Genomic DNA, 23,878 nt, shown 5'->3' on the forward strand with positions numbered 1-23,878 from the left:
ATGAATGTGCAAGTTAAGTGTGCGCTTATGTGCGCAGTGTATATGATATGCGTATTTAAATCGTGTGAAGCTCGATCAAAACGAATTCGACCTGTGATCCACAAATCATTACTTGTTGTTGACGAACAAGGAACCGAAGTAATCACTGATGCGTCCGAGTTGACCGAGAATGCCATGACCAAGTCTCGCAAAAGGATTTTTATGGACGACCACCATTTTGTCAAGCGGGTGGCATTAGTTGAGTCTTCCCTGAACAAAACATCGAAGGAAGGCGGGCTGTGGAACGTAGACGAATGCGCTTTTAAATCGACGCAAAACAAGCGGAGGGAAAACAAGCAGCTGGCTACGCTTCACAAGAACATACGCCGAACATTTGGTGTGACTTGGTCCAAGATTAAATACAGAGATTTGCGGAGACCCCTTTACTCCGTTTTGGCCGCCAGAATTATCCTGGAAATGGCTGTACCATCCATTCCTCGTGGTTTGAGGAATCAAGCCAGGCTTTGGCTGGAGACCTACCATGAATGCGAAGGAAAACACAGTCACCCACAAGTATGGGAAGACACCAAGGGCAAATTTATACGAGGTGAGTGTTTCAATTTGTTTCATTTTATTCCCAACGTTTATTCTAAGCAGTAGTAACATGGCTCATATAAAAGGAATTTTAAGCTTAACAGAGGAATGCAAGCATTTAAACCGGAAGCTCAGTTGTGGGTTCCGGTTCACAACATATTTACACCGATTATACCGTACAGGGAATCAAAAGTAGAAGGGTCATTGAGAAATACGTGAGTGGTTCTATTTTTGCATGGTTTATTTGGGGAGTTTCCGTGGTTATTTGAGTTGCAAAAAAATAGTGACTCGTGTATAAGTAATTTTCTGTTACCTCTAACGCGAGTGTCGGGAGCAAAATTTACCTACAGATGTCGCCCACGTTGGACCCTTAAAAAAAATGATCTGTACAGTTTATATTCTAACCATGTGTTATTCTGGGAGTGATAGGCCATGAAAGAATCATAAAGGATAGAACAACTCAATCAACGTTTTTCAAACGACCATGTGGTGTTTTCAAACAAGCAAGTAGCGACTAATGGCCCCATATAAATCTCAAATTTCTGAACCAAAATACCGTCATTAGTGAGAGGAATTTGTCATCCTTCCTACCTTAGATCACGTGATCTACCCCGTTTGCAGCTTACCCTGTGGTCTTGAGGTATTGTTTGAATTCGCAATAGCAGCGTCGTTTTTTAAGTTAAATTAAAAGGAGAAAGCTGTGAAACATGGTTTTCCTTAGATACTTGTAAGCCTGGCAGCTGTGTAAGCTTGTTAAATAAGAGTTGCTGATTGTGCTCAGAATTTCTTCTTGATGTTCCCTTCGTCATGTATGGGGATGAATGTTTCATTTGTGAGATACTACGAAATGTTTTTTCTGATTTTCATTTACCGAGAAGACGACATTTTTGCGGCCGCAATCTCATTCGGGGTCAACAAGCAACTTGAAGTCCGGGTATTGATGTAATCACGCGATAAGATAACTGCAGAGAAAGCGTTTGGCACGTTAGCGGTTTTCGCCGGACTGAACAAGTAGCTGAAGAGCTGTGAGGAAAGGATATTCACGAAGGAAGCTCGGAAAACCACAGTCATACTTACCAAATGAGGAAAAAATGCTTAAGATTCGTGATTTGCTTTTGTTTGGCGCTTTGCTACTTTTCCAAACTTGTAACGATGTTGATTTACCTCACAGAGCAACATTCTTTCCAGTTTGTTCAGCTCCGAGTACGAAGAAAATGTGAAAAATCTGCTACTGAAATTATATTTCACTGAAAATGGAGCCTTTCTGTTGTATGATGAGAAAACACATTCTGCATCAAGAAATCGTCCTTGGCATTTCAGAGGTAAAAAGGTCGCGTGTTTGAGTGAAACACGTTATTTTTAAGTCACAATCAATAGAAAAATGGTTAAAAATTTGTTTTTCAAACCCTTTCATTCTTCCGGTCCCTTGTTGTTGTGTTATCAAAACTATGTTTTTTCATTCAGTTCAGTTTGAAGCCAGTTGGATAGTTGGAAGATAAAAACAATTAGAGGCGATGAACAAACAGGATTTGTGGAAAATCTCTAATGCAAACATCATCTCAAAACACCGAGAACCCCTCGGTGTTTATTTACGCCCGCACATTTTTTATGTCGATTACGTTGACACATGTTTCGTTATCAAAAATAGGTATTTGTTCAAGAATAATGAAGAGGAAAGTACTTAATAGTTTGGTTATGACTACATTTCCTGTTTGCCGACGATCAATTTATTCAGCCCACCCTTGTGTCAAATGTTCGCAACTTTATTTCCCACCCCACGATACTTCTGAGCTCACTGTTCATTATTTTCTGTTTATTTCGTCTTGAAATGATTGCTGAGTGGAGTTTCATTCAGCAGGAGATTTCATGAGATATCAATATCTAGTTAATCTTTTAAAGGAGAATTGCTTTTGAGGGTTAAGCCTTCACCTCATGTTTTTCCCTCGAGAAACTTTTTTTAGGCCAAGAAGCGAACTAACAAAAAGAGGATGTCAATAAGAAAATCTTTCGTTGGAAATTTTAATTGAGGTCACCATTAAGCACGTCAATATGATTTATTTCTTATAGCCGAGTGCATTTCTTCTACGTTTAATACACGGAGATATTTTTTCTGAACAAGCAGAAGTGCCAAACAATTTCCGTAGCTTGTCGTGGAGTTGGCTGGTTGTTCCACGCCGAGATGACTGCCGCCGATTTCATACTTCCTCATCTTTGATATAGCCGCCTGAAATTTCCTCCCCTTAGCCACTGAAGGTTTTTTTTTTTTTTTTTTTACATGATGCTTGAACCCTCGTAGGGCGAAGACAGAAAAAAAAAGACTTACTTCCGAAATAATGAAATTGAATAATTACGATACGCAATCTATCGTAATTATTTTCGCATAGAACTAAGGATTACTAAACAACAATGGAGTGATGAGAAAAAGATGCTGACTTGATGTTGGCACAGCGGGAAACAGGTGCAGTTACAATGTGAAGAGCTTTGCGTTTTGTTGATACATATATTTATACAGATAGAGGAAGTCTTCGTTTCGATTTTTCCGTTTTTAAGATCCATCGATGAGTGAGCAATCACGAAACAGGTTTGTAGGGAGGAGAGCGTAGTCGTTGTATTTTTCTAATTCGACATATATATACATGCATGCATGTGTGTGTGAACTAAAAATTTATCTTCCATCTACATCAAGCTCACTGTTTCTTTTTAATCTCTACCCTTCTGCTTCAATATCTTTTTCTCCTTGCACATCGAGATCGAAGAAATGAAAACTCTTCGATCCCTTTGAAGATTTTCTATTGAAGTTCCACATTCTTTTTCTTTGGCAAAAGTGACTGACTCGCTCCAGTGAACACTAATTTGCGGTTTTTAAATAATTACTTCAAGAGCCATGTCTCACGCAAGTCGTCGAGTTGCTGGTTTTAATCACGAGTTTCACGAGTATCATTTCGATTTATTGGCGCTCTTTAAAATGTCTAGGTGCAAGGTCACTTGCACCTAGACATTTGTTGTTATTGTTTTTTTTTTTGGATTTTTTTTTTATGCCTTCCAATAACCAGATTAAATCTATTCTTAAAAATGTTAACCTGTATCTGTAGATGGTAAATGCGGGCATAGAATGTGATAAGGCAGTGAGAGTTTTAGCGTGCGGAGCCGAAAAAAGATCCAATTATGATCTTAATTCAATCAATGCGTTTGGGTTCCTAGCTTTGACCCTGTGGCCTCCTCACAAGCTTTCAATGAAACTCCAGTTTTTTTTATTTTTCATTTTTAACAGAGGAAGAATCAAACATATCGTGGCCGACCTCACTTGTTTTCTTTAATTTGTAAACTATAGTCCAGGGCATTAGGTATTTTTCTTTATAAGGTCACCCTAGCTGTCCCTATCTCCTTTAGTCATTTCGTGGGAAAATTAGCTCGAGACTTCCTTTCAGGAGTTTGCTCATTTCCGATGAGTTTTTATATCGGCACGTACATCTCAAATAAGAACCGTTGACTTTTATAAAAAATTCTTTTGGCAAAAACGGGTAAACAATATACAGCAAGGGCCGATTTCATGAAACAAATCATTGAATACGGTTTGCACACACACGAATATACGCAAGGAATAACCTCAATAGTATAAACGCTTATCTGTTACCAAATCGTCGATAACGACAGATAAAAAAAAAAAAATAATAAAACTTGTCATGTACCAAATGGATGAGACGAGTTGACTGTCAAGGGATTTTCCGGAGGCTTTTCCGGTGCTCGTGAACCCTGATTGGTGGGATTCTTTAATCACACTTCAACTAACGGCCGGCCTGTGAAGGGTGGCATTACACGAAGAAAGTCAAGTTACTACAGCACGATGAACTCCGCAATAAGGAACTTACAGGCCCAAACTTGTGACAAACTCTGCGAGAAATTTGAAATTAAGCCATATCCCACATTTTCATTTTATCTGATAATCAAAAAAGCGCAGATTTTCTCGACGAAAACTGTGAAACCAATTCCCCAAAGACGGTTAAATGCGCAAAAGCGAAATTCCTGATGCTTCCTTGATTTTTTTGCTCCATTACAAATTATCGTTAAGTAACCAGGAAGTCCCCACAAAGGGCAATCTGAAATTATAAAATAGCGCGGGATACCTCTCACGATGCAGAAAGCCGTGACTGTTCTGTTCATTCATACTTGTCGGTAAAGTACTTACGGAAATAGTGTCGAGCAAGTCAGGTGAGGTTACCGTCGATTATTAGATTGATATAACCTTTCACTAGTCTGGACACACAGCGGACATGCAAGAGATATCAGAAGTATCAGCAAATTTTACAGAAAGAAGGAACCTTTAATATCTGTAAACAGACTTAACATGCTTGTCTTTTAATCTAATCTCAATGGCTGTTGGCTTTTTACTAAATTGTAGCCGCTCAGCTGCAGTTCAGTAAAAAAAGGATAATGTCATGGAATAAACTCACCTACTTATCCGATGATAGGATTTCTAGGAAAGAGATTTCCGTAAATTCTATTTTTACCTCGCAAGAATTCCATGAAGTATAATTGGTCATTTTTCAACTTCAGCTCCTCTTCTAGCTGATAATTAAACGAAACCCTCTGGCTATTTGTCATGGTAAGGTCCGCGTCGGCATTAAATGAGAATAAAAGATGTGTTTGTTCCATCGAAAAATTAACTCAGCGTTCTACATTGAGCAACTGAAGGATTAACGAAGTCCTCTGAAGTATAAAACAATCCTGCATCAGTTTCTTTATCTTAGGGTGGCAGTCAGTACAAAGCATCTTGAATCTCCCAGCCACTGAGCTGTCTTGACTGAAGGCTTCAGCTTAAAGCGGAGATAAAGAAGTCGTAATCATTTGGGACGCTATATTACTTTTAAATGTATTTACTTAGAAATTCCATCAGTCACGTTCAAAGTAGAGATTGCGACAGGGTTAGAAATTAAGCAATCCAGTCGTTTAAAGCCTTTGGAAAAACAAAATTCCATCGCAAAACAAACAAGCTATCTAGCGTCATATCATTCACCATATTATCATGCTGGTTAACTCTGCTTTTCTTTTTTGCTCCTTAATAGTTGTGAAGAATTCTTGTGCCAGTAGCTTTCTAAAGTGTGAACACGTCTGCCGCGAGTCAAGCAAGGGTAGAGCGAAATGTGAATGCCAATATGGCTACACCCTGCAAAGTGACGGCGTGTCTTGTTCAGGTAAATAATGTCAAGCCAGTTATTGCTCTGTCACATCGGCGGGACTTATCATCACACTTGGCTTCAGAGTTTTCTTTGCCTGTTTCAAAACTGTTTTTCGCCACAGTTCCTTCTCTCCAAGAAATAACCCCAGCTTTGTTATTATGTTTCTTTTAGGGATAGCATTAATAGATCTTTCACCACAATCACTAAACAAACGATCTAGTAATAAGTATTTATTTTCATATCAGACGGAGCTTCTCGCTCTCCAAGTGGGACCAAGGCTCCCTCTCCCGAACTGGCTGAAACCGGATGTGGAAATGGGCTTAAGTGTGATCATAAGTGTATCGAAGTTGACGGTGTCCCTCAGTGCGCATGTCAGGATGGTTACCAGCTGCACATGAATGGTTTCACCTGTGATGGTAAGTGGAATTCTATAGCAGTAAGCGTTAATTGCCGAAAGTTTTGCAGCCTTCCACCATTTGATATACTAAGAATTGCTTAAAGGAAGACACAAAGGAAAGGACTCTTGACAGACAAAGTTTCCATCCGAATTTATTACTCTTTCGTGATCCTTAGCTACACTGAATTTCACGCCGTAAGGCAACAACAGCAAGGGCAGTACTATAATTAAAAAATGGTAAACCACAGCGTACACTATTGAGTTATGGATGCACTTGGGAGGTTTGCTAAGCACGAAAGAAGCTAGAGTCGCTCTCGGCTATCGCCTCGAGCGACTCTTACGCTTCTTTCGTGCCTAGGAACCTCCCACGTGCATCCATAACTCAATAGTGTACGCTGTGTTTACCATTTGTTTTATAACATAACATTGATGCATTGTAGCTAAAGAGTTCCCTTTTATTTAACAAATCCTACGTGACCAGAAAAAACAAGCGCGCGCGGAAAAATACTCATTGCATTTGCTCACGTCAGCAGCGTACACCTATGGGCAAATGGAGGACGCTAAATTGACCAATCAGAGCGCGCGCTTTACTTTGGTTATGTTATAACATATAGTATGATATAATGATTCCAATGTATATAACCACATTCGTCTGGTAACACTGCTCCATTTTTGTTTGGTTTTAGATATTGACGAGTGCCGGCATTCGCCATGTTCGCAGCTGTGTAAAAATACCCCGGGCTCATTTTCCTGTTCGTGCAGGGCAGGATTCAAGATTCAGTCAGACAAGGTTACATGTGAAGGTAAATCAAGGAGTCTTCCACCTCGTTTATATTTGTCAGTAATGGGTTAACAATATTAGGGCAAAGTTCACGTATAGAAGGTAGCATACTCGTTACATGACCACTGATATAAATGATCAACTGATTTAATCATATCTGCTAAATTGTTTTCTCATCTTTTTAATATCTTTTTTTGGCAGAAGAAACTTATAATTACCATCGCTTTAGTCTAAGTATTTGAATTTTTCTTTCTTGACATTTAAGGCGAGATTTGACTTTTGATTAGTGATGTATTCTCGTTTTGCGGATGAATGGGTTATGTCGTAGCCAGTTACTCAGCCGAGTTCAGAACAGAGAATGTTACTTGGTAGGAAAAAAACAATCGAAACTGGACATAAACATAACTGTTGCGTGCGCTCTATTTGCAGAAGAGAAGACCAAGTGTTCGATAAATGATATCGCTTGTATTCAGAGGTGTACCGAGTTTGGAAACTGCTCCTGTCCACCAGGTACCGCCATGGGTCCAGATGGCCAAACATGTATCGGTAAGTCAGGGACGCTGAGTGTCCATTGGTTTTCAAGTTTCAGCAGCCAAACATCATTCAGATACTTATGTTAAGTTCTTTGCGACAAGTTCGTGACTTTTGTTGCACGTTAAGTGTACCATCGTGATACGATCATGATACGATCATCAACCGTATGTGGCTATTTTCACTGACAGCTCAAAGTCATACAGTGTATGACTTTGAGCTGTCACATTCGCGATTTAATTCACTAAAGTAACTTCTGGCGAGTTGGCGTGTTTGTAGATGTTTGTTGTCGCTCCTACCAATTACCTGACAGGATATAGACTGAACATTACTGAAACACTTTGTGTCGTACACATGCGAGCTCACTCGAGCGTAATGTGGATCAGTTTGTATATCATTTCTTAGTAAAGCACGTAGAACTCTTTATCTATAAGAAAACCATCTTTCTTGATACGCTATCTCTTAAACTCAGATGTGGCGAACGTTTTATGATAATAAACGTCTTATCTCTTACTTCACATTGCCAAGAGCTTCGAAATCAATGTTTAAACCACCTTGAACCGTTTGCTTGACCAAAATCTGAAACCTAGACTTTTGATAAAAGACGCATTCTCCATGGATTTGTGAAAATTTGCGGTATATAAATTAACTGAGATGAAATTTTCAGCTTTGCTGTGAAGTAGTGACGATAATTTCCCTGTTGATACAGGATACAGGTTTGAAACAGGTTTGACGGCACTCACTCTGATGTGTATTTTTCCCTTTCAGAGGTGAATGAGTGCAGCTTATTTAAAGGTGTTTGTCATCAGAACTGTATCAACACGCCCAGAGGGTACCGCTGCACATGTTCCAAGGGATATGAATTAAATGTGAATGGAATTTCCTGTTCAGGTGAAAAGTGTTACATAATTTAGTGTCTGAAAAGACGTGACGATCGACGGCTGCTTTAAGTTGCAACAGATTCTAAGACTGCATGAAATTTGTGATGCAAGGACAAGGGTAGACTCTGCCCTTGAACGTTTCATGTGTGTATTTTATATTAATGTGTTGGTTTCGTTTGCTGATTTAGATATCGACGAATGCGCACGAGGTATCCATAGCTGCCACCATAATTGTCGTAATGTTCCTGGATCTTATTTCTGTTCATGTAGCAAAGGATTCCAGCTCAGCGATGACTTGAAGTCATGTGTTGGTATGTAACGTTCGAACGCCTTATTGTGCTTTTCTATGGTAAACGATTTTATTTATCACGTCATAAGCTGTCACCATGTCAACTGAGTGTTTTCGCTTTCGTTTTTCCAAGTTGAAGAACACGTACATTTAGATTAACAAATTTCGTGTCTACCCCTAAATTTATACTTTTCCGTTCAGAGATTCTGAATGAATAAACGAATTTGTTTTTAGATATAAATGAGTGCGCATTGTACCCTGGGATATGCCCCCTTCCCTCCCGATGCCGCAATACTATTGGAGGCCACACTTGTGATTGTCCCAAGGGATTTGTTAATCACAGACACAAGATCTGCATCGGTAAGTAGATTGCCGTCGTTAAATGACTTTGCATCAAATCTGGTTTTGGTTTGAGGTTGATGTCATTGACAAACTTATTTCAGACGAGGACGAATGCGCAAACTCCAATGGCGGTTGTGACCAAGTGTGTCAGAACTACCCAGGAAGTTACCGCTGCTCCTGCAAGTATGGGTTTATGTTACAGTCTGACAGGAAATCCTGCAAAGGTGAACACAACAGATCATGGCTTTTTATGTTCTTAGTACAGTGAAACTGGAGTGAAATTCACTTCCGATTGGAAATTTAATTTAATTGAATTTAATTTAATAACTTCTAGAGCGCTATTTTCATTCAATGATCAACAGCGCTTAACAACTTAGAATACTACAGTAAATTCAACTACATAAAACTGATTACATGTACATTAATATTAACAATGTATGTTAAAAATAAGAAGAATATGGAATATCCATAATAAGGATCTTAATTAGGAATAAGGATTTTAATAAGGAACTTAAGTAGTAATACTAATAAAAGTAATTGTCAGACAGGGTACTTTGAGAAAGCTGCACGAAATAAATAAGTTTTCAGCTTACATTTAAAATGGAAAATGATTGAATATCACGTAATTCAGCTGGCCGAACATTCCATAAGTACGGAGCAACAGCAGAGAATGATCTGCCCCCCCCAACGTGGCAAGCATTTTCCCCTTAGGAGGGTCAAGTAATAAACTTTGATTTGATCTAAGATCATATACAGACCTAGGCTTGATGTTAATTAGTTCAATGATATACCTAGGCGCCCATCCATGAATAGCTTTAAATGTTAAAATTATGATCTTAAAATGAACACGATGTTGTACTGGTAACCAGTGAAGTTGACAAAGCGCAGGAGAAATATGTGAATACTTACTTAAACTCAGTACAAGTCTAGCCGCAGCATTCTGCACACGTTGCAATTTGGCTATTTGCGACTTAGGAAGGCCATACAAAAGTCCATTACAATAGTCTAAACGACTAGTGATAAACCTAATAGTGATAAACACCCACATTCCACCATAATAGTTGTAGTTTAACTACAGATCTCTTGAGAGTTCCTGGTAACAAAATACTTCTTTTTTTCTTATGGCTCTATATCGAATTAGGAGGTGGACCGCCTCCCGATTAGCTCAATGGATAGAGCGCTGGACTGTTGTGCGGGAGGTCGAGGGCTCGAGCCCCGGCCAGACCAACACTCAGGGTCTTAAAATAATTGAGAAGAATTTGCTACCTTTCTATAACATCAAGAAATGGTTGGGAACAAATAAATGGAGGTCCCGTCTCCTGCAGGGCTGGGGCAGGAGACCCTAGTTTCCCACACACGAGATCACTGTGTGATGGATGCCCTCCCCTGGGGTGGGATGGGTGGGTGCCTTAGAGGGCCACTAGGGAGAATACTTTTCAAAGTAATTGGTGTCACCCTCTTAAAATAAAGGTTATTATTATCATTATGATGTTTTGCGAGAAAAATTGAATATCGAGAAACTGTTCTGGAGACGGTACATATTTGGGAGAAACTAAAGAATAAAGACTCTTTCATAAAAGATGCTGTTCTGCTTTTGAAGATATTGACCTAAACGATAATCCTTTTTAATTATAACAATAATAATAATAATAATAATAATGAGCTCACTTAATGTATAACTTTAAGAGATTTCTCGTACCTAAGTTTCTTGTATTTATCAGATTATTAGATATATATGTATTATTATTTAATTTTTATTCATTTACTTACGTTTTCAAAGTTTAAGAAGATTCTATTCCTTCGCGCAGCCTGTGCCACGTTTATCGCCCCAGTCCCCAGTCTGTGTATGACCTCATGGTAAACATAAGTTTTTACAACTGTCGGATAATCTTTAGACAAGGTACGTTCTCACAAGAGTGGTTTTTGCTTACAGATATTGACGAATGTTCCAGATATTCATTCCTTTGTCAGCATAAATGTGTAAACACGCCAGGAAGCTACAAATGTACGTGTCCCTCTGGTCTGCGGCAACACTTAAACGGCTTTATGTGTTTGTAGAATGAACAGCGTTTCCTGTGTTATGTTAGTGAAATACTCTGACGGCTTCATCACTCGCCCAGGTGGGTCAAGAATGTAAACTGTTAGGGAACCCGAAGATTCTGATGGATCAAAAACATCCAATTATCAAAATAACGTTTTCGTCTCCCGAGGAAAAGGACAATTATTGAGTCAGAATCGTTTCAATGTAATTCTAGCATACTGCAGGGCATTAGATTATAGATCAGAATATTTATTTCAACCTATCGAGGACTTCTGCTTGACAAACGACGAGAGGCCGTATAATGACCACCTTTGGATTGAACTTATACAGGAGAGTGGACTTGATTTCATGACCGTAATTTTGACGAGATTTAGAGAATCAGATAAAAAAAAAGAGGCTCGCCCGAAAGTTCATTGAACAAATCAAAGTTACCAAAGTTCTGTGTTCAATTCATAAAGTCTTGTCGGAAGCCAAGGCTATTTTGACAACCTTTCTTCGTAGAGGGTATTTGAAGAGTGTAAATACGGAAAGTGTTTTGTTGTATTTAATTTACCTTGATGGAGTGGAAAGTTTATAAATTGTCTCACATGCATATTAGAGCAACTTTCAATTGAGTGTCTAAAATAATCCTGTATTGCGTTGGTTTTGCTTTCCTTTATTGTATGATTGGCCTAGGAAACTCGCGCCATTCTCTAAATCAATCAAATTCAAAACTAATCTAAAGGAGGCTTTCCCGCGCACGTTTCCCCGCGTACGTTTTCCCGCGCTTCAGACTTTCTACTTTAGTTTCTTTCTTCCTTTTTTCTGAATGGCTGATGCACTTACTTTGGTTTTACGACACTAAATCGAAAATTGCTCTAAACAATTTAACGTCAGCACAAAAATCTCATTTTAATGTAGCTCCATTGTCGCCAATTTCAATGACGAGTTTAGAGCAACAACCATTCGTCAGTCGTCAGCACAATCTTTGGAGAAATAGGCAGTCGATTTTCATCCAACCTGTTTTTTAAAACGTCACAACAGGTCAGTTGCAGCAAAGACATAAGATAGCTGTGTAACTTCAGTACATGGGTAAAACTTGTTTATCTCTTTTTAGTAAGAAACAATTTTGCTAAATCTCTATATCTTTGTAATCTAAAAAAAAAAAAAACATTTGAATTTTCTCATGAGGTACCAAATAAGCCTTTCATCAAAGGAAGTGTAAATACTCCATTGTATACTCCATACTTGGAGTCAACAAAAGATCGGATTTTCATAATAATAATGGAAAAATAATTGGCCAGATAATAAGATACTTTTACACTGAAATATAACTTTGAGGGAGGGAAATAATCATAGGTACTCTAGCCAAATAAGGAATATCCAGATGTAATGACGTCCCTGCAAGTCTCGCGACAGGGAGGAATAGCAGTTATCTGACAGTTTAAATTGTACAGAAATGTAAAATACATGATGCTTGCATTAGATATGAATTCACATTGAGCGTAGCGAGATATTAAACGTTAGATTCGCAATTTTTTCTACAATCATTTTTAAATGTGCCTTACCGATCCATTTAGACATCGGTTACCCACAGTAGTACATTATCTAATAAAAACAATAAATGAAAAAGAACAATTTGTTTTTGATAAATCAATCGCGCACTGCGCTATTTGAAATCCCGATAGCATCTTGTCAGAGGCATTTTCAACCCTGTCGTTCTTGTGTTGAGTCGCTTGCGGTCTCCTTCAGTTCCTTTACACTTCGTATCAACCTTCTTCATCTGTAGACTCACTCTTCTCCAATCTTTCAACAGAATCATTCAGTTGAACTTAGTCTTCTTGGAAACAGGTTCTGTCACGTCCTCTGTACTGCTGCCCTGTCATAGAAACACATAGATAATTTAATAAATGAGGACGAGTAAAACTATTTTGTTTCAATGACCAGAGAATATTATAGTCGTTATAATAAACGAATACATGAGAAAACAGTTTGAGTACTTTTCACACTACGGTATGTTCATAGCTTTCCTCCTGTCCTAATATGTAAAATGTGAAATCTGTTTGTTTGTGTAGTTGGAAGTCTTTATAACTACCTTTTTGGAGACGAGGCTGAAGGATAAAAATTTATTTTCTGTTAAGGACTTGTTGACATTAATCTTGACAGCCACTCGGTCAAACCCTCGATAGGTGACGTCACCAACTGTAAGGGATGGCTCCTTGATTAACAAGAAAATGAAAAAGAAATGGTAATTGTTGACATCATTCTTGTTGTCATTTACCAAAGTTACCAAGGTAAACTAAGTGTTGGAGCATTGATCATGTGATGTCATCATGGAATGTAATGAACACTTGCCCTCGCTGCGTTCTCTATCACCTAGATTTTACACGAAAAGATCCACATCACGTGTCCCCCAGAAACCTTCCACGATTAGTATGATTATTCCTTCGATTTTGTCAAACAAACCAATGCTTACTAATGAAGTTATTCTCTGCCAAATCAAAGCTGACAATGTATTTACAAATTTATAAGTGAAAAGCACCTCTTCGTCGTAGGTAAACCCCGGTCCATCTTCTTTGTTCAATAACACGGTTCCTTCAAGGCCATACTTTGGGATCAAAACTTGAAGCGCATTCTTACGAACAAACAACACGAACGCCTCTACTTCTTCTATTGCCTTTCCTTGGAAAAACAGCTGAAAAGAGAATATTCCATGAAATAAGCTAAACAGCCTTAGCGCGAAAAAAGAAACAAAACGAAAACTCTGTGAAGTCAGAACTATAATAACAGAATGACATTACAAACCACGCTACCTGGCAATGCAGGTCAATGGAGTCCCGCGAAGCATACTGGGCCATTTTGTGACGGAAGTTCAGATGATTGCATAATTTCTGAAACCGAGGAGCAAAAAAAGACGTTGACGACCGAAATAATCTCGTGGTGAGATAACTCACTTATTTTGAGAGCGAGAGAATGGAGCCTAGTGGTACCCACCTGTGTTTTGTCTTTGCTAAGGAGGTCTGGATACGAATCTAAAGCACCAATTGCAACAGCTAGGAGTCTATGTACCAAGATGTCAGAATATCTAAAGGTAGAAAAAGTTTCAGGTTAATGAAATATACAATAAACAGAGGTTAAATTGGTAGTAGATTCATGGAACATTAGAGCAGTACACACCTCCTGATTGGTGAAGTGAAATGAGTGTAAATTGGAGTTGCCAAACCGTAATGTTGAAATTCCTCTTCCGGGAGCATGCCTGAACAGAAGTAAACCGCTTGCATCATGCATCGTGTCGCCATAATTCGAAGCAGAGTGTTGAAATAAGGCTCATCCGGGATATTAGCAGCATCCAAGGAAACAGCGAGAGACTTAGCACTGTCCACTTCAAGTTGGACTCCCTATTCAGATACGCAAGTGATGTCTAAGAACAGTGTTACACAGCAGGGTTACACAGCAGAGTTACACGGCAGAGTTGCGCAGCAGAGTTACACAGTAGAGGGGGCTACAAGGGGGGTGGGGAGGGGGTAAAATTCACAAATAAATCTCAGATTGCAGTATAACCCATCACTGATGACGAACAATCAAAGTGTGTTTCAATGTCACAAAATCTTCTACCAAAGAGACAGAAGGTTTTATGTTGCAAACAAGGAGGCACCCAAGGTGCCACAGCTTATCCCGGATTCTGTGGCAGGAGGTAACAAGGAGTGTCATTACTCCCCCCTGGTTGCGATGCTAGTCCAAGCCCCCTGGATGGGATGCCAGTTCGAGTTCAAGTTATCCCCTGCATTTCTTCAAGCTTCCATGACAGTTCTCCGGTGGCCATTTATACTCCTGGATGAAGAGAGGAACTGGGTGAGAGTAAAGTGTTTTGCCCAAAAACACAACTCATTGATCAGGGCAAGCATTGATGTCATACGTGAGGGATGTTCTGCTGCACTTTACTTCATATTCTGAACTCAAAACTTGCCCATTTTGATTGCTTAGGGTTGGGGGGTCAGGGCAAGGCTCGACACCTCACCTCTCAACCCTAAATCCAGCGCGCTGACCGTCCAGCCTGCGCCACCACGTCTCATCTACGATTTTTTTTAAATTTCGTCATTACTGGTACTGTTTTCTTATTTTTGCTTTTTGTTTTGTTTTTGTTTTTTCAAAATTAATTGTCTTTAATTTTTTCTTCTATTATTGCAAGGTTTTACGTAATAAAGATAACATTACTGTTGCGTTCAGACGAGGGAAAAACCACACAGGTTGAGTTTCTGAATAGCTTTAATCACAAACGAGGAAACACGTGTAGATCGCAAAGAACAGGACAGCAGTAGTAAGGGCTTAGTGGCCTGGCCTTTGCCTAGCGACCTAGCTTTACAAAGAAACCTCGTAAAGAACTAACAAACACAACAATTACCTCCAACGATGCCGTGGTAAAAAAAAATTAAAGGCGAGAGGCAGGCAATCAAAATGGGCGAGTGTTGAGCTCAGAATATAAAGTGAAGTGCAATAGAACATTCCACATGCAACACATCAATTCCAAACAAAAATCTGAAAAACACCCGGACAAAGGAGCTCACCTTGGAGCTCGCAGCCTTTACTAACAAATCATAGTTTGCAGGAGGTGGGGAAGGGTGTCTTCGTAGAACGGCAAACTCTGGGAAATGTTGAAAAATTTTCTTAGCGACTGAAATGTTGGCTAACAACATAAATTCTTCCACGAGGGAATTCGTCTCCCTAAAAGTACAAAAAAACAAAAGTTAGAGTGGGTAATCCATAAAGCGATCATTCAAGGATTCAAAATAAACTGCAAAAGTTTGACATTAATAAATAGCTAGCCTACTTGAGTTCTTTTGTTTGAAGATCCACTGGGTCATGTGTCTCACTGTCGATATGAAAACGAACTTCTGGAGACGCAAGAGTTAAAGCCCTGAAATAAGAAGGTAAATTAATGAATGAATAAAGAAGATGAAAAAAGGAACTGATAAAACGTAGTTGTGCAAAGTGTATGGGTACGAGAAGAATTCAAGTCCACTGTGGTTTATTTTGGAGTTCAGATCAAGAATTACGTGCATTACTGTTTCCTTAAATTTAAGTCTCCTTACCCCTGTTCGATTCTCTTTTGTTTTAGAATCTTTGCCAGTAAGTTGAGATGTCTTAGGCTTAGAGTTATTTCATCTGTTTGGGTCGGATCATCAATTCGCATCTGAGCTTCAGCATACGTGAAGGAAATCTGAAAGTTTAAACACAGGATTGTTTGTCTTAACTGCAGATAGCCTCCAGTTTACAACGCTGTTTGCTATTAAAACCCACACTTACTTACTCTAGAACAGATGATGCTTTTTGTGAACTTTGTAGAAACAATTTCAGCTTGTGGTGTCATTTCCCATATGGACGAAAATGCCAGCCTAAAGTGAGGAACATATCTAGTCAGTTAACTTGCATCAGATATGTACCGTGCAAAAACCTGTTAATATTAAACTAACTAACCTGTCCACTTTAGATCTCAAGGAACACAAGTCTGAACTCAAGAGTGCTGGTACCATGTCGATACGCTGTATGAGAAAGATCATTACAAGTCAATACCAACAACTATGCAAGATTTCAACTCCCACAGAGTGACTTTAGAGATGTAATTTACAGTCTCAATTCAAAGATTATAGACTTCAATAAGACCCACTTGTACCACTGGTTAGAAAGACAGAGTTCCAGAGAGAGCTGAGCAAACAGTTAAGTAAAAAAAAAAAAACCATTGTGATCAAATAAAGCAAAAATGAGTTCCATGCTAAACACGCCCACTGAACTGACTTACGCGTGCCGTCCCTTTATCGCATTCGCGAAAGCTTTAAAAGTGCCTAAATCAAATAAATTATGTAGCTGTAAGTCACCTTATCTGTGAGATAGACAGTAGTTCCTCTGTTAGCTGCCTCAGCATCCAGAGCTGTACCTGGTCTGATAAAATGTGTGACATCTGCGATATGTACACCAACCTGATGAAGAATAATAAAGACGGTCCAATTAATCATAATCATACAACATAATGTAGGCTTGGCGAAAAAACATTTGAAGATTTGAACAAGGTATTTGAAGCTCAGAAAACAGTCAGACAGCCGATATTCTTCACATTACCTATAAGGTTGAGAATAAATAGAACATACCCCCGTATAAATAATCGTCATTTTTCACTTACCTCGTAGTTTCCGTTCGGCAGCAGTCTCCAGTGTAATGCGTCATCAATGTCTGTGCACCCTGGAGGATCAATGCTACACACAGCAAGGTGCCGCAAGTCCAAACGACTCTTGAAATCCTACATAAAAATCAATATTTTTCCGGCTGACTTTAAAAAAATAATTTCCTTGTTCTTTCTCCCTCGGTATACTTCATGCTCATCTAAAGATATTAAATTCGACAAAAACGTGCAACTACATTGCGAGAATCAATACGCGTGTACGAAGAGAGTTAATCACTATTTCACACCTCGTCTGTGATTGACCAGGGCATGGTGGGAAGATCCTTCTGTACTGCAGCTGAAAACGGCAAGTGAGGTACATCTCTCTCCAATAACAGAACTTCGTTTTCTGTTTCTTTGTCACCAATGGCACCAAGTTTTCGGACAAAATGTCCCTTCATTTCAATAATAAAAAACGGTGAATCAAAATGGACTTATTGCAGCTATGCCATTTGAAAAATTGCTAATCCTAATCATTCTCCTTTCCGCCCCCCTCCAAAGACGTTGGTTACTCCCATGTTATTTGACATGATGCCCCAATAAATAAACGGTACAAATCTATTCTCAAGCTTGGAAGAGGAACCTCCAGAAAAAACAAAATTTGCAAAATAGGTTTAAATATCATGAATGTGGAATCCACGACAGGGCTCAAAGTTAGCTCTTTAGTCCACTTGCAAAGTTTTGCTAATAAGATTTTCTTCCACCAGCAAATTGGTGAGACAACAAGCAAATTCTTTCCCTTTGAAATGTCGCTGACCACATCTGATAGAAAGAATAGAATGGTCCATTTTACAGTTGTGTGCTTGGTTGCCAAGCCTTTGAATGGGAGTGAGGCTAGGGGTGACCTTGTTATGATACAAACCTTGCTACCTTTCAAATGTAAATCACTTTGTTGTCATGCTAACTAGATACAGGTCTCTATCATGACAAAGTCACCTTCAGCCTCACTCTGAATCAAAGGCTTGGCAACTAAGTACACAACTGTAAAATGGCCTATTGACGTTTGGAAGACATGGATGATTCTAACTTGCAAACATTAACGAATGAATATTTTTCTCATTTGCAGATTAACAAAATCTCTTGCAATATGCAAGTGTGCAAGCATTCAATTTGAGTCCAGCAAGAAATAAATAGTCATTGTACAAGCTTCAGTCCACATTAAACATCACAAAATTACTTGTCCACACTACTTAAAACATAGGCATGCTACGCATGCAGGAGTTATTTTTTTGGATACGTAGGTTGGAATGGGACACTATATAACTGATGCTGGTGTCAGAATTGTTGGCAAAAATAAACTGCATTGGTACAACGCTTCCTGCAGTCCCCTCCACAGCCCTAATTTGAACTTATCACGCAACGCTATCTCTCTTTCCAACATTGCATGACGAGACTAAACAACAACCTGCTCGTAGGTTCAAATTGTGCTTATTGCCGTTCCTTCGTCAGAGACAAAGTCCTAGTTATCATTCTGACCATTAAGGACCAGAATCAAAAATTATGTTTGGTTTTTCCTGTGCAAGAAAATGCACAATAGCGTGCAGTTTTTAATCGGCGTAAAGTAATGTGGTGGCATATCCAGGGAACGAGGTTGAGTTTTGACATCGAGTGTCAGTCAGATTTGAAGTACTGGCCGCGCATCAACGATAAGCTTGTTACAGTTTATACTCATCTTTCGAGTGAACTTAACTTTATTTGTTTAAAGTACAAGCCTAATACTGTGAATCACTACTATTGTTAACGTACTGATGAAAACAACAACCCTTGAGAACAGTAATACAACCATCTTATGTAAGCGTTGGCGATTGAAACCATCCGTAAATATATATTGCGAAAAAAACAATTGTACTTTTCTCACCAAAAAAAAAAAAACTTGTGGAAGTCACTGCCACATACCTTTAATTTCAATCAGTCAAAAATCTTGAAGTCTATAAAATGCCTTCTGTGATATATCGTTCCGAGGCAAAAAAACTTCAAAGGTTTGTTATTAGATGTAAGCAAGAGAAATCCTTGTAAATAAAGTCATCGCGTTCAAATACAACTTTTTATTGAGTGATCCCGCTTTTCCTTCGGCGATTTTAGTAATTCCAAATTTTCATGGAGGGCATCAACTTGTTCCGAAGTCTTAGCCTCCATAACTCACCATGTTAACAAACCATGAAAAGTACTCGACAGCGATTTTGCTAAAACAGCAAAGCCTTCAATTCGAACCAATTCAATCCGCTGATCCACAAATCCGGCCCAAAAATAGGCTCCGTATAGCTTCTTGTTCAGTAATAGATGGTTGCCTCAAAATACTCTTCCATATAATTTTGTAGTGGAAGCTCTATTTTATCTCTTACAGCCTCTGGACAAAGATATTTTCCGGTCTCCGTTCTTCGAACAAGTGAAAGTAGATTGAACCAAGAGAAAGTATCATTCTTCAAAGGATAATAAGGTGGGCTACTTAATTGGTTGTTGCCTATCTGGACTTTGCCCTTTGCGTGCGAAATACGTGATAAAATGCAGGTTGTTTACAGGAAATTGACACGCAATAGGGTAAAGTCCAGGTTAGCTATAAGCGAATTTTATTGGTAGAAAACGTCTAAGCACGTGAGAAATGCGTGGAAAATTAACCGACCGTACCATTCTGTCCCTTGTGAAATATTTTTCATTGAGGTAGATTTATGTCATAAAATTTGCGTCGTTTACTGGAAAATGGCATTTCATCTAAAAAAATCTAATCCATACTGGCGAGTAAAAAGTAACACGCAATTGTAACGGGAAAGTATTGTTTAAACAATATTTAATTCATGGAGAACTTTTAGAAGCAAAGAAACGGATATGTAACATGGCAGTCGACGCAGAAAGTAAATGTAACTTGGTGGTCGTTTCAACCGCTGCTAAAAGAACAACCATATGGCAAAAAAAAAAAACGATTATCAATCAAATATGATTTACGCAAATATCTTGCGCAAGATTTACCAGAGTCAGTAAAACTAGCCTTTCCGAAACAGCACGCTATAGCGCTAAATTCGTGTTAGGCCTTCAGCTGACGGTGTATGCGTCGTAAGTGAAGGAGCTGTACACAAAACATGCACGTTTTAACTCGCTAATCGATAGAAAAAGTTCCCTGACGACCTTTCAAATCCAGACAGATCATAGCGATAAACTCCTCACGAAGGACATGAACCATTACACTGAATAGATGGTCTTACAACTCTTGTAGATGTCATCTTACCTCGTTCCTTGAGCGAAATTCAAAATTGGAATCGCTGATTAACTCATATATAGCAATGAAATATCCTGAAGTTGCTCCTATCAACATCTGAATTAATATTTGATTCAAAATTTTTCTCATGTTCCACTCAGTCTCCTTCAGAAGGAAGAATAAGCATAGTCGTACAACGATCACAACTCCACCACTTTCCAACACGACTGATACATTTCCTTAATTCGCGAACCGCTCTCTCCGACTCAAGCGTTGATTCGCTGAAATTTGAAGACCTGTCAAACCACAAATTAGCAAGAACGCTCTGATTGGTGCGACATCGAAAAATGCGCCAATCAGATTGCTTAGAGATACACCCAAATTGCGCTGATCAGATTACACTACACCACAATACACCAATCTATACGCTAACATATAGTTACTTTTTTTAAAAAAATAACTCAAAAAGTGTAAATGGAATTTTACTCACCACAGGGTATTTTGAATTCTGAGGCCATGAATCAATGCTAACCACAATCCTTTGTCCTTCAAGTGATGATGCCTGGCGTGTTTCTATGGTAACTCGAGGAATTCTCCTCTCTGATGCCACAAACAGATGTCTTGTGCTCTTTGCAATGACAAAGTGGATAATGGTCATAATCGTATTCAGGGTGTTGTCATTGTTTATTTCTGATTTTCTCAATCCAAGAAATTTTATAACATAACCAAAGTAAAGCATGCACTATGATTGGTCACTTCAGTGTCCACCATTTGCACATGGGTGTATACTGTATAAAGCATGCACTATGATTGGTCACTTCAGTGTCCACCATTTGCACATGGGTGTATACTGCATAGGGTGAGCAAATGCAAAGACTAGTTTTTGCGCACTTGTTTTTTCTGGTCATGTAAGATTTCAGTGTTGAATAAAAGGGAATTCTTGTGCTACGATGTATCAATGTTGTGTTCTAAAACAAATGGTTAACACCGCAGCATACACTAGTGAGTTATGGATGCACATGGCAGGTTTCCTAAGCACTCAAGAAGCTAGAGTCGTTCTTGCCCATCATGTTGTGCAACTCTTACCCTTCTTTCATGCTTAGCAACCTCCCACATGCATCCATAACTCAGTAGTGTCCACTGTTGTGTTTGCTATTTGTTCAGTGGAATGGTCGAAACTAACCATAGTCAAAATTTCTGTAATCTCCTTACATGTAGAACCTCTTATATTTCATTCTTTGCTTTTATTCTCCTCTAGTATGAATCACAACATATCCTGTAACGTCCGGTAATACAAGTCATGAAGAACATGCCACAAATGAGAGGTAATATGTGTAATTTTTACTATGAACATTTAAGATGTAGTTTGGAAGAATAAATTAAAGAAAGTCAGAAAAACCATCTTTACTTGAGACTTTGCAGACTTGGACAGCACTCCACAGTATGGGCGCCAGTTTCTTTTAATAACACCAACAACCTGTGCACAATGAAAAACATAAAAATCAATCTACAAACTATATCCAGGTAAACAACCTTGGCCTGTAAAAAGAGGCTATATTTAAGAAAAGAACCGAGTTGTTTTTACTACAAGTGTGGAATGAGGAAAACTTTGAGTGATCTGTAAGGAATTAGACCCCATACCTACAGATTTCAGGAGACTATGTTGTACTACTGAATTACAGTGGTCAGGTAAGCCATAACAAGGTTCACATATGACACTTGGGTATGCTACATACTACTATGATCAGCAAATATGAAAGCTTTGTGTATGTGTGTAACTAGAGTCAGAGAGATGGCAACATTTTATTTCACAGGTGGAATAAAGGAAAATGTTTTCAGTTCATTAAACAGAGGAAATACTTGTTGTCTAGCCCTAGCCATCAAAAATATCCATTTGTGGTGGAACATCACTGTGCAAAAATTGAAGGTCAAGGATTTAATTACCCTCATGAGCTAGGATTACTTCTTTTTCCACTTTCCCAACAAATTTGAATAACTCCTTTCAAAGTTCTTTATTTGATAGCCTGCATGCAAGCTTATACTTTACCACCCCTCTTAGTCTGTTAAAACAATTATAGTTTACGTACCTTTCCTGACAACACTTTTTTTGTTTCCAGTTTTTTCTTTGATTCAGTCTAAAAGTAAACAAACCCTTGCTGTCATTGTCAAGGTGTAAAGCCTTTAAAAGACAGCCTGGAGAACTGAGACCAAAAGGATGGGTGTAAAGGAAAAAGTACCACAGCAAGCCCAATGAGAGGAAATGTGAACTACATGTTAGATACCAATAAACACTCTTATGTAAAAGACTGCAGCAATGAGTGACATTTAATTGCAACTTTTGCTAATCAGCAAGCTCGTATGTACAATGTTGGCACTTGCGAATGCCCAGGTTTAGATGATAGAGAGAGATTTTCAAGCTCAACAAATGATGACATCTATATTTATGGAAGTAGAGTGAATGTCAGTATACCTTGGGTCTCAACCTTTATGCAGCAGATGAGAAAGTTGTTGTTTCTTAAAAATCTTAGTTCTCCTAATTTTGAATAAATGGGACATACTCTCCTGTAAATTAATTGGGACATCATAATCTCTTGCTTTTGGATGCCATAGAGTAGCAATCATATGCGTACCATTTTATCAATACTGTTGTTATCTTCATCGTCACCAGCTGAATCATGTTCAGCTGGTGTTGCTGCTGTTACTAATGATGATGGACAGGTCCATTCTTTCTTTGGAAGAATCTCCACAGCAACAATGTCTTCGTGTACTGCACGGTTGAGATTTACAAGTCCTTGAATAAATATCTGTCCACAGGGAAACAAATTCATGACTAGGTGTGGTGTGATTTCTGACAAGGTGCTTAGAGCATTTTCTCTGACCCTTTATGTTAAGTTCTATTCTTTCAATTTGTACTGACTACAGAATTATTGCGGCCTTAACACTGACTCTTTACACTAGGGGAGGAGTAATTATTCATTTGCTACAGAAGTTCAAAATGTAATTAAGGGCAATTCCACGTTGTGGACATTACGTTCAGAAGCTAAAATTGTCATTTGATCTCTCTCTTAAGTGCTTAGTAATATAACTTTAGGATTATTTTTGTTTGGGCCTAGAAACTAATGGTCCTCCCCCACATTTTTGTGAAAAAAGAAATAACTTGTGTATTTTCCTTGCAAAGATATAAATCAAAGAATGTGTGTTGTGGATATTACAAAAAAATCAACCAATAATTGTAGTGATTATTTTTAATTCCATTTTCCTGTGAAATGTTAAAAGGTATAAACTTGTAAAATGGTTTAAAATGTTCCCTAAAGATGAAAGTTTATAACTGTGTTGAAAAAATCACCCAGAATAGCTTTGTGTGTTTGCAGTAAGTAAAAACATGTGTTGAGGACATTACAGAAAAATTGTTGTGGACATTACAATTTGGGGATATGGTAAAAATAATGGTATTAAGGTATTGTATTGATATAACATGCAATT

The 23,878-nt window shown here is 38.5% G+C and overlaps 2 protein-coding genes across 2 annotated transcripts in view; one reads left to right on the forward strand and one right to left on the reverse strand.

Moving 5' to 3' along the window:
* LOC111332831 (uncharacterized) lies at nt 1–12,629 on the forward strand. Its single transcript, XM_022938290.2, has 10 exons — nt 1–586; nt 5,637–5,765; nt 5,996–6,166; nt 6,834–6,950; nt 7,358–7,474; nt 8,228–8,350; nt 8,529–8,651; nt 8,864–8,989; nt 9,073–9,195; nt 10,905–12,629. Exons 1-10 carry the CDS (start codon nt 1–3, stop codon nt 11,027–11,029), a joined length of 1,740 nt encoding a protein of 579 aa, XP_022794025.1. The 3' UTR covers nt 11,030–12,629.
* The window catches only part of LOC111332842 (exosome complex exonuclease RRP44), a 19,350-nt gene continuing 6,712 nt past the window's right edge, over nt 11,241–23,878 (reverse strand). Inside the window, exons 9-26 of the mRNA XM_088733840.1 lie at nt 23,026–23,199; nt 22,483–22,530; nt 21,804–21,872; nt 20,886–21,023; nt 17,454–17,600; nt 17,167–17,283; nt 16,865–16,966; nt 16,467–16,531; nt 16,300–16,384; nt 16,082–16,209; nt 15,820–15,906; nt 15,557–15,713; nt 14,169–14,389; nt 13,986–14,076; nt 13,805–13,882; nt 13,534–13,686; nt 13,087–13,209; nt 11,241–12,870 (exon numbers count right to left, since the gene is read on the reverse strand). Coding sequence (XP_088589966.1) covers nt 12,814–12,870; nt 13,087–13,209; nt 13,534–13,686; nt 13,805–13,882; nt 13,986–14,076; nt 14,169–14,389; nt 15,557–15,713; nt 15,820–15,906; nt 16,082–16,209; nt 16,300–16,384; nt 16,467–16,531; nt 16,865–16,966; nt 17,167–17,283; nt 17,454–17,600; nt 20,886–21,023; nt 21,804–21,872; nt 22,483–22,530; nt 23,026–23,199 — 2,040 coding nt within the window. The 3' untranslated portion in view covers nt 11,241–12,813. The remainder of the gene's footprint in view (nt 12,871–13,086; nt 13,210–13,533; nt 13,687–13,804; nt 13,883–13,985; nt 14,077–14,168; nt 14,390–15,556; nt 15,714–15,819; nt 15,907–16,081; nt 16,210–16,299; nt 16,385–16,466; nt 16,532–16,864; nt 16,967–17,166; nt 17,284–17,453; nt 17,601–20,885; nt 21,024–21,803; nt 21,873–22,482; nt 22,531–23,025; nt 23,200–23,878) is intronic.

Source organism: Stylophora pistillata, chromosome 9, assembly GCF_964205215.1.
Source record: "Stylophora pistillata chromosome 9, jaStyPist1.2, whole genome shotgun sequence".
NCBI classification, from domain to species: domain Eukaryota; kingdom Metazoa; phylum Cnidaria; class Anthozoa; order Scleractinia; family Pocilloporidae; genus Stylophora; species Stylophora pistillata.

Coding starts and splice junctions, on each gene's coding strand:
- LOC111332831 (XM_022938290.2), top strand. CDS start 1: ATGAATGTGCAAGTTAAGTGTGCGCTTATGTGCGCAGTGTATATGATA. Junction 8,652..8,863: donor TGACTTGAAGTCATGTGTTG/GTATGTAACGTT, acceptor ATTTGTTTTTAG/ATATAAATGAGTGCGCATTG. Junction 9,196..10,904: donor TGACAGGAAATCCTGCAAAG/GTGAACACAACA, acceptor TTTTGCTTACAG/ATATTGACGAATGTTCCAGA.